This window comes from Macrobrachium nipponense, chromosome 35, assembly GCF_015104395.2.
Source record: "Macrobrachium nipponense isolate FS-2020 chromosome 35, ASM1510439v2, whole genome shotgun sequence".
Taxonomy (NCBI): domain Eukaryota; kingdom Metazoa; phylum Arthropoda; class Malacostraca; order Decapoda; family Palaemonidae; genus Macrobrachium; species Macrobrachium nipponense.
Genome location: NC_061096.1, coordinates 52,513,906 through 52,527,858, shown reverse-complemented (window position 1 = coordinate 52,527,858; position 13,953 = coordinate 52,513,906). Strand labels below are relative to the sequence as shown.

The 13,953-nt window shown below is 44.9% G+C and overlaps 1 protein-coding gene across 1 annotated transcript in view; it reads left to right on the top strand.

The window, feature by feature from the left end:
• The first annotated feature begins 1,311 nt into the window (after nucleotides 1–1,311).
• LOC135208767 (uncharacterized) overlaps nucleotides 1,312–13,953 on the top strand; it is a 97,349-nt gene continuing 84,707 nt past the window's right edge. Inside the window, exons 1-2 of the mRNA XM_064241280.1 lie at nucleotides 1,312–1,713; nucleotides 4,258–4,441. Of these exons, the coding sequence (XP_064097350.1) occupies nucleotides 1,477–1,713; nucleotides 4,258–4,441 (421 nt within the window). The 5' untranslated portion in view covers nucleotides 1,312–1,476. The remainder of the gene's footprint in view (nucleotides 1,714–4,257; nucleotides 4,442–13,953) is intronic.

Sequence of the window (13,953 nt, the reverse complement as noted above, 5' to 3'; positions counted from 1 at the left end):
ATTGAGTCGATGCCACCTTTGCTATATAGGACTGTTTTAATTTTTTTTCCTTAGCCATCCTATACTTGTTTGTATGCACAATAATCACGTTGCTCTTCATTTGATCAACATCATGACATACAGGACCCCATAATTCATAGTGTAAATTATTTTTTCTTTACATACTCTCTGTTTTTAGGATGGCCCCTATCTCATAATAATTTTTGTTTATCTTGTTAGTAATCCTGTTAGCTCTCATTACGTCCATCTAGTAGGTCTTAATTTATTAGTCGATTACAATTTCTGGTTTTAATTTATACTTGTTTTTCCGTATCACAACTGTTCTTTAATAAACATTACTTTAGACTTTAAATGTTTCTGTCTCTTCCCACTTTTTTAGTTACTAGGACAACTTGTTGAATAGCATTGGTGCTATTCTTTTTATAAATATCTGTGCGTCATCTTTCAAATGTTTTTTTATTCATCACAACAAACATCAGAACATTTTATAATCAATTCTTGTTTTAAAGGAATAACATAAAACTCGATAATGGTATCAGCGATTCTATCCCGTGGGAACAATTGTTTGGATGCATTTTCCATTAAATAATGGAGTCTCTTTAGTAAATATTGTATCATCTTTCAAGATGATGGCCAGTATTATACCATAGATGGTAGTCTATACATTTGTTAGTTTCTACAGCGAGTGGTTCCATGACTGATGTGATGACCGACCCCATTACTTGTCTAATATATTCGAATTTAATTTTAAAGAATTTTCTAGGTTTCTGGTGGTATTTTCTGGTCTTTATAAAAGCTAAACATGGGTCACACAACTCATCATTATGCGTTTTGCTATAAAGTTTGCGTTTAGATCGAACACATGAAACCTTATATTCGATAAGTCGAGCATCCTTCATTTCTAATATACTTTGAAATACTTGTATATATACTGTCTTTTAATTGAACATATGTATAGTACGAAAGTTTTACAAGATATGAAAGGAAATGAGGAATTGGTTGAAATAACTCAAAACAGAAAACTGAAGATTACGCAAGAAATAGAGGCGACCGTGATTTTTATTCAATAAATAATCAATTATGTGCTTAACCAATGAAGCATAACACTGTATTAGTACAATAGCATGGTAGCCTACGCAAGTTGCTAAAACTAACGGCCACCGCACATACAATACGAAACAAATGTCATCCGATGTCAAGTTCAATTACTGCCTAAACAAGTTTACAATTATAAAACAAATATTCACAGTAATTAAAGACGTTTACAATTATAAAACAAACATATCTATAGGGTCATTGTGGACTTTTCAGTAAATAGAGTGAGACTCGCGCCGTTACAACGAAAATGCCCGGCCCTTACAACTGAATTGAACTGAATTCGCCTTATCGTAGCCCTTGGTGTAAACACTAAACATATTCAGCGGAAGTCTTGAAAAATTTTCGGGACTCTGATGTACCTTGGTGAAATACTCATATATGGAGACCATCGTTTCGTCTGTTATCCCCCGTTACAGGTGGGCTGGTACAATCCGGGACAATGTGTCTGTGATTGTGTACTGCAATGACAGTACTACTAAATGTGGAACAAATACCAAGTTTGTCATGTTGGAAGATAATGGAGTATATTATTTACCCCGAAAAGAAGCTGGCCCACCAACTGACTCCAATCAGTCGACTGCAGGAGCATCACCTTCGTCAGGTTTTACACTGTGGGTAAGTTGTGAAGGGTCTCGCCTTCCTTGGGGTCCTCCATGTAGGAGGGGTTTAAAAAGAGTCCTTCTCTCTCGGCCAGATTTAGGGTAGGGCCTGGCGTCCAACGTCAGGTCATACTAAGTATCTTATTCCCTCTGAAATGTCAATTACACCTACAGTATCCCCGACCTCTTTCTCAGTATTCACTCGATTCTCTCCGATACTTTAGTATGTAAAGCGGTGATTAGGGTTGGGTTAGGTAGGATAGAGGGTAAAACTTCACTTTAGTTTTGCAGCCTGATTCCTGTCAGTCAACGACTGATACATGTTACCACATTTTTTTTTTTTTTTTTTTTGGGGTGGGGGGGCTGGCCAGGTCAGGGAATGTCTATTGAGTAGGTATAGTATACCTAGTATGAGGAACCTTGTCCCAGTCAACAACTTGGTACAGGGAATCAGGCTGCGTAACTGAAGTAAAGTTTTACCCCCTGATGTATGGTAATACCTAAGATTTTTTCTCCCTTGAAATGAGTTTATCCTCACATAAACAGGGATGGTACATGGCCCACATCTTGCCCTTCTATTCATCTCACTTGCAGTCCATTCCTGTACATATTAGTGGTACACGTTATTATACAGTATATTACACTGATACAGTATAGGCTACTAACTGTTCAAATTTTAACTCAAATCAATCCATATCAGCCTCTGTTCATAATCTTGACTCTTTCTTAAGCCAAGATCTTCCTTACATGAACCCTTGTATGGAAGGTTGCAAAGTATATTTACTTTATATCAGCAAGTCTTTTCCACCTAAATTCAGTTGTTGTTGAGGTTTTGGGTATGAGTAAACTAAAGGGGTTTTGTTAAAAAGATGTTTTCTGAGTAATAAATTATAGCTAATTATTTAATACGAACTGGATATTGGTACGGCAGCCGTATCCCTGATTGCGATAGATATTGGTACGGCTGCAAATTGCGCATGCGCGAACCTTTGTTTACCGCCTCAGGCATATCAGTGACAGAAAGAAAATGATGACCTACGAACGTGAACTGTGTAATAACACACCAGTTTTTGCTGAAAAACGGATGTTTACTGGTTTCAATGAGCTGATAGAAGCAATAGACGTCTACGAAGAGTCAAACTTCCAGAAATTGTATATCCGTAGGTCACAACGATCAAATCGGCTATGAAAAGAGCTCCAAAGAGGAGATTCAAAGATTTGTAGGTAGTGCAGCAGTCAGTAGTGCGTCCAATATGGGAAACATGCTATTAATATAGACCTGATTTGGATGATTACTTACGATTGATTAGGCCGTTTACCAATGATCGACTTTGGTAGGTTTCCTTATTACCATGAATACAGCAGAGCACGATTTCTGCTTCAAGTCTTCATGGAATCTCCTCATCGGGGCTCTTATCAGGACTGATTCGATTGTTCGTGACTTATGGATATACAATTTCTGGAAGTTTGTCTCTTTGTAGACGTCTATTGCTTTTTTCAGCTTGTTGAAACCTGAAAACATGTTTTCTGACAAAAACTGATGTATTTATTACATGATTTAGAGGAGATTCAAAGAAGATTTGAAGTACTACACAGATAGATTAGTTTTATTTTTCATGTAGTATAGTCAAAATCTAAGTATGTGTAAGTACTATAATTGTAATTTTTTATATTTTCATTTACTGCCAAAATGTTTTGGTGCTTTAGTGATGACAGTATGGTGCTTCACTTTGACATTTTGAATTTAACATGTTCAGCGAAACAATTCAGTTCGAGTATTATTACTAGAGTTGCTGATCTTCTAGTGCCGTACCTATAGTATAGCTCTTAGCAACAGTGTACGGCAACTGCTGCATGATTAGCAAATTGCTGTACCTACAGCAAGTCATTAGCGCAATACGGCACCACTGGCAGAATCTGACATACCCCCACCACACTATGTTATTTGTATGGCAGGAAGTCTGAAATTGACACATGCGCAATTCACTGCCTTACCAATGTCTATCGCAATCAGGGATACGGCTGCCGTACCAATATCCTGTGCCTATTTAATATAACCCACTGCCATATGAACTCCGATCCAGGCAGCATAACTTAATGAATCCTGACCTATACCTTCCTGCTAGGGAGGAATATTCCATTTGTTCTAGGGGTATGTCTGGAAGGAGATGTTACTAATTGCAGCAGGCATGTAAACTGATGAGTGCATGTAAGAAATATAGAAATAAATTTTATTTATGTAAATTTTCATTTTTAGCTATTAAATATCAATCTGCAGCACAATGTAAACAATCATTCTTTAGAGTTACTTTTGCTAATAGTAGTACCTTATGTATAGACTGCTCACTATCATTCTCTTGGGATGGAGAATGATGGAAGGAATGTGGAATGGTAGAGCATTATGTTAAGTGTGAGGTATGTTTTTGTGAATGCAGGTACTATGTGTTTCGGAAATTAAATTAATTCATGTTATGTATAGATTGTATATTACTGTGAGTGGTTCTCTGATAACAATCAAATTAAATGGAGCTCATTTCTTTTTCTTTTTTTTTACTTGCAGCCAAAGGCTGTCAGCATGTTGCAGGTTGCAGAGAACCTGGCCAAAAGTATGCAAGATAGTTTTATATCTTCACTCCCTCCGAAGTTGGTCTTGATGACAAGTATATATGTCCCTAGTGTACGGAAACCCTACCATCATTATGTTTTTGCTATTAGTGTACCCAGCAGTGCTATGGATGAGGCAAGTAGGACTGATGAAAGTGTTTTTAACTGTTCTTTTTGGTCTGTGCTTGGTTATATTTGCTACAGCCAGCAAGTAAAACTGAATGTTTATCATTCATGTGTTACATCAGAATATTTTGCCTCTTACATTTACTTTGTTCCGATAACGTAATACAAAAACCATCGGTCCTTTAACAATAGGAAGTAGCTAGCGGCAGCTGGACGGTCGTAAGCTTCGAACAAGGGGAGAACGGTAGTTAACTGCTTGTCCGACAGTCGCGCGCCGCGCGAGACTGGGAGGTAAACAAATCACTTTTGCTTTCGGCCGCGGGTGTGAAGGACGTGTTCGTCATCGCTCTCTGCCCGCTTCATCGTCGTATGCTTTGTTTATATTGTGTTTTCTACTAATGGTTTTGTTTGACTTGAAAATGGAAACTGTAAGTACACTGTTTTCATTTTCATTACTTAATTATGAAACCCTTGAATTATGTCTCGGTGCCGAGGCGGGCGCGCTCGCGCCGTTTGGCATGTATTTGGGCGAAAGGGTAATTGAAAAATGTAATGTACTTTTTTCATTATATTTTTGCCCTGTGCGTTCGTTACCGAGAGTGTGATTGCGCTCGGCACGAACTTTTAATTTTGTATATAGAATGCAATGAAAGTGGATTCGCAATTGCAATATTCTTTTCATTTTCATTTATTGATTGCATGAATTAATCTGGATCAATTTTCGTTCTTACCCGGGAATTGATCCTTACGATTTTTTTATGTGAAATGAAATCGCAAGTGCAGTATTCTGTTTCATTTTCATATATATTTTATGATAGCATCATATTATTGGATCAAGTTTCCGTTCTACCCGGGAATTGATCTTTTCTCCTTTAAGTTCTATGAAGTGAATCGCAAGGCAGTATTCTGTTTCATTTTCATATTACTTTTCACTGCTGTGCGGGGTGGGGGAAGCGAAGGTCTGCCAGAAGTGGTAGCCGATTCTTCGTCTTCCTTCCTGCCCCCCGCCCCCCTCAGCTTCTTCATTGTATTTTGTATTTGGGGTCTTCCTTGCGTTCGGGGTGCATGTCTTCCCCCCGTGCGTGAGGGAACCCCTCTTACTAATCTATCTTGTTACCGCAGGTGCTACATCCGTTGGGAGACGACCTTGGATGTAGATGTAGATCCTCACGGAGGTTTTGTACTCGTTGTCGGGGCGAGAGTGCTCCCGCAACGAGCCCTGTGTAACGTGTATGCATTCGTCAGAGGCGCAGTGGGTGCTGTACGAGGACACAAGAAGTCATCGGAAGTCCAGTGACTCCTTTGGTAACGGACGTCCAGTTTTGTACTGGGGTCTTCCGTCCGCTCTGGGTGGGGTTCTCTCCCCCCAGGCGCGAGGAAGCCCCTCTAATTAACCCGACTGTTGCTTCCGCAGGGTTTGCCATCAGCGAGGACGACCTGGGACAGGTTGTGGGAGTCGCTGGACTGCAGGGGTTGATTCAGCGGTTGGCGGGGTCGGCAGTGGTCACTAAATGATACGGTAACCACTACAACAACCACAATCTCGAATCCAGAACCAATTCCTGCCGTGCCAATCAGGACGGTGCCACCGCCACCTGGGTTCTTTGTATTGCCGACCCCGGACTGCCGCTGCCCAAAGAGTACCCCCCTGGACCTGCCGCCAGTGCCGAGGATGACGGTAGCTGCCGACAGGACGCCTGTCTCTCCTGTGGTACCTGCCGTGCCTGCGTACCTGTTGCGGTCCCAGCCGTTCATTCCCTTTCAGATCAGGTGCCTGCTGCTCATTAACTTTCAGATGTTCCTGCTGTTTCCTGGACCTGTTCCTGTTGTTCCTGCTGTTGGTGATGCTTTCACAGTCTCAGGTCTTTCCGGACAGGTGCAGTCGGGCCCTGTTGCTTCGGCAACTGCCCCGACTCCCTCCTGGATGGAAGACCTGACGTCTGTCCTGCGGAGCCTGGCGAAGAAGAAGAGGAAGAGCCTTCCCCTTCGACTTCTAAGGCCAAACAGCCGAAGAAGAAGAAGGTTGCCTCCTTCCCCCCTAAGAAGACTCCTTCGGGATCTTCTAAGGGCCCGGCTCGCTCAGGCGAGCTGGGTGGGGAGCTCTTCTGCTGGTCCTCCTGTTCCTTCGGGAACGGGGCCCGTCGCTTCTTCTGCAAAGAAGAAGTCGACGGGGACCAGAGGGCACCAGCCTCGGCTGGTGCGTCCTCACCTGGTGCTAGCGGGTCTGCCGCTAAACCAGGTTCCGTCTCGGCCGCTTCTCGTTCGCGAGAAGCACGAGTGGACGCTCCTTCCAAGAAGACCGTCCAGCCAAAGTTTTGACGCCCGAGCTCGCTCGCCGTCAAGACAGCGGCGCGGAGCAGAAGACTGGCGAGAGTCGTGCCACGACTCTCGCCAGGCCCAGTGGACGCTCTCGCAGCGATCAACTGGCTGCTCGGGCGTAACGTGACGGTCGCTGATCAGCCACGGGTTGAGGCGAGGAAGGAGTCCCCGCGGCCGCCGGTACCAGCCACGGCTGGTACCAGCGACTCGACGCGCCGAGAGGACGCTGGCCGGTCTCGACGCGACACAGAGCCTAGCAGGTCACCCGTCCGCCGCTCCCGATGGGACCGGGCGGAGACGGTGACCAGCGGCAGCTCGCCTGACGCTAGAGATCGGTCTCGACGTTCTCAGCCGAGCCAATCGCCCCAGGCGAGCGGTAAGGCTAGGCCTGCTGCTCGACCGTCACCGCGGGTTGACGATCAGCAGCAGCCCTCCACGCACGCTGGTCCTGCCAGCGAGCGAGGGGGAGCGTCAGGTCTGCCTCTCCCATAACGGGTTGAGGCGAGGAAGGGGTCCCCGCGGCCGTCGGTACCAGCCACGGCTGGTACCAGCGGCTCGACGCGCCGAGAGGACGCTCGCCGGTCTCACCGTGACAGCGAGCCTAGCAGGTCACCTGACGCCGCTCCCATCGGGATCCGGGCGGGGAGACGGTAACCAGCAACAGCATCGCCTGACGCTAGAGATCAGCGTCGGACGTTTCTCAGCCAAGCCTCTCGCCTCAGGCGAGCGGCAAGGCTAGGCATGCTGCTCGATCGCCACCGCGGGTTGACGATCAGCAGCAGCCCTCCAAGCACGCTGGTCCTGCCAGCGAGCTAGGGGGGAGCGTCAGGTCTGCCTCTCCTGTACCTTCAACCTCCTCGGGCTACGCCGGGAGGAGCGAGGTACCTATGAGTGATCGCGAGAGGTGCGCCGCTCGCGACCCCGCTATGACGTGATGGACCAGGCACGGTTCTAGGGGGGGGGGGGGGGGGGGGGGGGGGGGGGGGGGGGGGACCCGACCAGGACATACGCGCAATTAGTGGACGGCGACCGTCAGGGGTCTGCCGCTCTTCCTCCTTCTGAAGGAGGAGTATCTAGGGATCTGTTCTTGTTGGAGGGACTGGACGGTCCTACTCCGCAAGACGCGGTACTCCCGAATACAGAGGAATTTGCAGAAGTCATTAAGCTGATTCGTCAGCATAATGACCCTGCGGAAGGATTGCGCTCCCACCAGCAGAGCCCACGTCTCTGCTCGAGTCGTTTTGGGGCCCGAGAGGGAACCCAAACCGATGGTGGGTCTGCCGCGATCGGAGCTTGCCGATTCTGTCTCGAACCAGTGTCTCGTCTCCGGACAAGAAGGCTCTCTCAGTTCTGGCCTCCGGTCGATCAAGCTACTTCCACCTCCTCTACTGCGACAGCGGCGTTTTCTACGTGTCTTCGGACACCGTATTTAAATACTCCTTCGGTCCTCCTAGAGGTTTCGACCTCGACGAGGACTGGAATGAGTCGCAGGACGGTATCGGCTCTCTCCTGTCAGGTGTCGATCAGCCCCACCCAGACGACGTTCACAGTGGCGGCAGACCCTTACCTACAGTGAGAGTTCGTAACCCTCCGCGGGAAAACACGTTTTTCTCCTGACGATACGTTTTCCCAGACTCTGAGAGGCCATCGCCGCAAGGCGATGGGCTGCTCCTACTCTTCTCCAACTGCTAGTTCCACTGGGAACGGCGAGCGAGTATCCAATTCCTTCCCCATTCCCTCTCTCCTTACGGCTACGAGGGAAAGGGGAAGGATCCTACAGAGATTTCTTTGTAGGATCCCAAGTTTCGGGACTGCGCTACCGGGGGGGACCTTCGGGTCCTACCTGACGTAAGCCCCGGTCGTTGAGGAGGAATCCTGCTCCATTCTCGATTTCTACGGGAATCGAGAGGACCACCAGCCGATATCGTTTGACGAATTCGGTGGGGGTTTCGCAGACTGCTTAGAATTCTACGGAATTTCTAGCGCATTCAGAGTGTTCGAGTTTTTTACGATCTTCAAACACTTACGCGAGACCACGGTCCAAAGTGAGCGAGACGAGAATCCCCGATATGTTACACGATAATCGGGAAACCTCGCCTATGCTCGAAATTCTGGAATTTCTAGCATTGTGAAGAAGACTGCTGCTGAAAGAAACTATCTCACAGTAGGCGACAACCTGGAATAGAGGAGATCGGACGGGAATATCCAGTTTGGCTTGAACTATCGTCTTAGTATTCTGTTCACCATTGAAGCTTTCCTTCGAGGAAGACTTCTCCTTCACTCTCTTTGATAGAGAACGAAGGTGGTCGATCTCCAATCCTTATTTTGTTTTCTGAAGGAAAGAATTTAGGATGGAGATCGTTGTTCAGAATCCTACAAATATACTACGTATATTAACCTCGCGACCTGATTCTGCTAAGCAGTTGACTTGTCCGAGGGGTATGGCGCATATCCTAGTTATTCTACGGATTGCGACTTAGACGAGAAGTATTCTAATTGAACTGCAACTCGGGTTGCCTGCAACCTCCCAGGAGTTTTCAGTTTCAATTTTATATCTTATGGTTTTGTCACGACAACACCATTTCAACTTTTATATTTACCGAAATTCGTTTCGCCTAAATATAATTGCCCGAGCATATCTTTTATGCTCGGTAGTTCTAGCCGAACGCATTCCTTCGTGGAATAATGGATTACCTGGCACTCAGGATGACGAGTCAGCAGGCTCAACCACTGCGTATTGAACTGCCTCATAGCAGCTCAGTATCAGCTGGGCCTCCGAGAATTCACGGTCATGTATGTCTCTCTCTCCCCTGCTTGATTGACTACCGAACCGTATCTCTGCCTAACAATCATGACTTAGGTCTCTGATTAACGGGGATTCTCGCAATAATGAAGGACCATCTACTGCGGTGACGCTGGATTCCATCGCCTTCGACATTGCGAGAATTTTCAACAGAGATAATCTCTTGGACTCTTTCATCTTTCTGTTTACCGCACGGTAACAGAAGTCTGTACAAGTCTCCCGCTGCATCGCACTGCGATAATGCGAATGATTTTGCAGACATCTGAGTTTGTCTTCAAAATATCTCGTATTCGTAGGTGTACAATTGTTCATTGTTCAACCCGAATTACAAGATGTGTCAGAAGACATCGCCTACTCTCCGACCTGACAGCTCTACCTCCAAATGTTCAGCCCATGAGAAGCAGTTCTTCAGGCGGCTTTCACCTGTGTTTTCATTACCGAAGAACGCCCCAAAAAAAAAAGCTTTCATGCAACTACGACTTCTCACCGGACAGCAATGAAATAGCGGGTGTAGCGTTTTTCAGATCATTTGTAGCACAGGTTATGATCTTGAGATCCTTCTCTCGATTCATATGTGAAGACGTAGGTTGCATTCAATACCTACCTTCGTCTTCAAAGGTACATAGTGTTGTTTCTCCTTAGCTGAGATTCAACAAACATGAGATGTTTTACCTTCAGGGACCTCGGTCTCTAGAAGGCAATTGACTTTCGCCTGTTGGGTACATGCCTTAAGAGAATCATCACCTCGCTGTCCGGCATTGGTGACAACAAATACATCATTTGTTTGGTCTCTCGGCATAACCCTTTAAACGGCGAAGGTCGTGACGTACTTACTCGGATGCTTTGACAACTTGCCTCCTTTACCGAACGCAGTACAGTCGGCAGCTGTCAGAGCGCCCGAGTCAGTTACGAATACGCTGTTGACTTAGTTCGGTTGTTACACAGCAACCATTACTTCGTTTTAATAGCTTGTCACAGTACCCATACCATTGACACCCACCATGGAGTGTCGGTGTCCTATCCACTACCGAGAACTTCGCTGCATGGGGATAGGAGGATGCGAGAGACTTCGTTGCTAACGGACAGACCAGTATGGGTACTGGACATCACCGAAGTAGAGAAGAGGGATAGGTCATGCACTATTTCCTTCTTTTCCTCTGAGGAACTGCATGACTTCTCCTGCGAAGTCAGGCACCCAGGGGATGGGGATCCGTGACGCTCGATTTCGTACCGAACTTCGTAGCGAAGACTCAGACCCTTCGGTCCCTGACGATTGGTTCGAGTCGTTCACAATCCCCTCCCTAATGGACTTCACCGCCTTCGATGCGAAGGAGATGCTGCCTTGTCCACAAGAACTTCTCCTTGGCGCAGGTACTGAAGGCAGGGGTCTGGTCCAACCAGAACACATGGCCCTTCCTTTCTTACCTTCGGGATATTGCCCACAGGTCCTTGGATCTTTTTCCTTGGGACCCGTGGTGGCGGCTCAACACGTTGTGTAGCGAACCCAGACCCTCGCAGGCTGAACAGCATCGAGTCCTAGTGTGACCGTAGAATGGATGGTGAATGAGAGTGTGACTGGCTCCTCTTCCCATCTTTTTCTTCCCCTCTACCGTGGTTAGAGGGACACGGTCGTCACCCTGCTGGATAAGGACAAGATGCAGGTGAGCTACTCAACAGAGCCCCATCCTATCCCTTTCACTAGGGATAGGAGCGTATATCCACCACTTCCTCCAACAAGGGGGAGGAAGTGGATGCCAGCTTGAGAACCCACCCTACTTTATGTTGCCTCTTGCAAACAGGAACAAGTTCTTGCTTGCTGGTACGAAGAGATAACGCTTGCCTCTCTCTTAAGTACTTACTCGGCCCAGAGGTCTGACCATTGATCCTGCGGTGCACACCCCGATCAATCGGACAGAGGCTTGGATCCCTCCCTCCCTCGCTCTTACGACCAGGGAGGCATTCCAGGGATGGAGGGCGAACACCAGTCTGTTCATCAAAAGACTCAGATTCCTCCACCAAGAAGTGAGTCTTCCTATTGTTAAAGGACCGATGGTTTGTATTACGTATCGGAACAAATGACAATTTGTCGAAAATTGCATTTTTCTAACTATACAAACCTGAGGTTCCTTTGTACCGATACAGTCCCTCCTCATTGTCCACCCCTCACTCTGCGTATTTTGCATGGGCCAAAAGCAAAAGTGATTTGTTTACCTCCCAGTCGCGCGGCGCGCGACTGTCGGACAAGCAGTTAACTACCGTTCTCCCCTTGTTCGAAGCTTACGACCGTCCAGCTGCCGCTAGCTACTTCCTATTGTTAAAGGACCTCAGGTTTGTATAGTTAGGAAAAATGCAATTTTCGACAAATTGTCATATTGTTGTTGATTCCTATATGTATTATGTCTATATTCCTGAGTTTTTTATAAATAAATATGCAGATACTGTAATGATGTTTAGAGTTTTTTAAATTTCTGGAGAAGAAACTTAATTTTATAAACAAATTACAGTTAACTTTTTGCTTTTGCATTTTTTCTGAAATATATAAAATTTTTATGGTACTAGTTTTAAGTCACATAATAAGTAGCAGGTGAAAAAGATCACTTGAAATTAAAGTGGTTGTGAAAAAGTAGGTTGTCATGGTCAAGTCTTTTGACATGTGAATAACCTATTTTTAAGTGAGGAATACTACCAGGATTCTGTTAGTTATACTACACTTTGTTCCCCCCTTTTAGTTTCATTGATCTTTGAATGAGGAGGCCATGTATAAAGGGAATATTGAACAGGCTTGAAAGAAAAAAGTTTTAAGCTTTTATGATGATGTGGAAGAAATATTGAAAGATGGTATGACAAAAGAATTAGTGCTTTAGATGGGTTAGCCATGTTGAGAGACTGGAGGATGCTAGGTTGATCAGGTGAGTGTATACTGTAATTCAAAAGTGGTGGGAGGAAGACCTAGAAAATGTTGGTTTGGCAGAGTGGAAGAGATACTGGAGCTGAAAAGACTTAATATCTCAGAAGGAAGAAAGGTGAATGCACAGTATGTACATATTTCTTATTAGGCATTAAGTGACCAGAATAGTGTTCTTTGCCCATTACTGTTTATGTGTACTATATATATACATGAAATGTGGTTTTGCCTTGAAAACAAATTAGTTCCTTTTGTGGGTTATGTTACTTACCCTGTGTTGCTTTTGAGGGTGATGCTACTTATGTGTATGGATTTCATCTCTTGAGTATAGACTTGCAGTTGCTGACTTTCTTAACATTTATTTGGTTAAAGTTAGTACATGGTGCCAATTTTAGGGGATGAAGTTGAACCCCATTCCTAATTTTCCTTTTTCATTTGTCTTTCAATTTAGTTGTTCAAGTTTTGTAATTGGACCTTGCTTCAATTTTTACTTTGAGGCCTATAGTCCAGAATTAAATCTTAAGTATATTAATTTGGAAAATTAATGTACATAGTTTTTTTAGTGAAATACTGGTTTGTGTGCTTGAAATAATTAATTTTAGTTAGTATATCCATTAGCTCATAGGAATTGATTAATTCCCCTTTGTACATTATACTTTCATTCCAGAGCCATTATTGTTGTTTCATCACAACCTAATTGACCATATATTGGCCTTTATGTCCAAATAATCATGATCTGCAATATTCTTAGAGCCAACAGTCTTTTGTCAATCTGACAGAAGAAAACCCTCAGGTTTTAGTGTCTCATGGAGGTTTTTTCTTGAGATTTTGTTTTTGACACTTGGTTATAATTAATTTTCAATATGAAATCATTAATTTCAGCATTCTTTCACTTTAGCACTAGTGTAATTGCTAAGAAGTACAGTCAAACCTTTTATTTTGTACGCCTTGGTTTTCATATGATTCGGTTTTCGTAGACTTTTTTGACAACATTTTGACTTGGGTTTTGTACATATCCTTGGATTTCGTACAAAGGGAAATGCTCCTTCCAGGGCCCACCTCGTGAGTAGACTCTGTGTCAAACACCCAATCAAAGCATCCCATGTTCTCTCTGACCCATTCTGCCTTTGTGTTCATTGTTTTTTATTCTAGAACTTTATCTTCACACCATTTGGTGCGAAGATGAAGTTAACTTTAACCATAGGCAAGTATCCAAATAATTTCATCTTGAAAATTGTCATTTTATTGTAGTGTCTTACCGAACAATTATAGAGCCGTGATTTCCACGAGCGGCAGGATACTAAATTCAAATTTAGCGCGTCGGCGTCGCCAACACTGGTGGTGATGACGTCATCTCCCTCCACTCGCGGGAGAACCAGGTACAACTGCCCAGGTGAATCCAATTCTTTTCCTGCCGGCGTCCGGTGAACATCGGTGGTCGGTGCGGTTGGATGACTTTGCTTCGCTTTTTTCTTGTGGATTTGATCTTCGGAATTGGT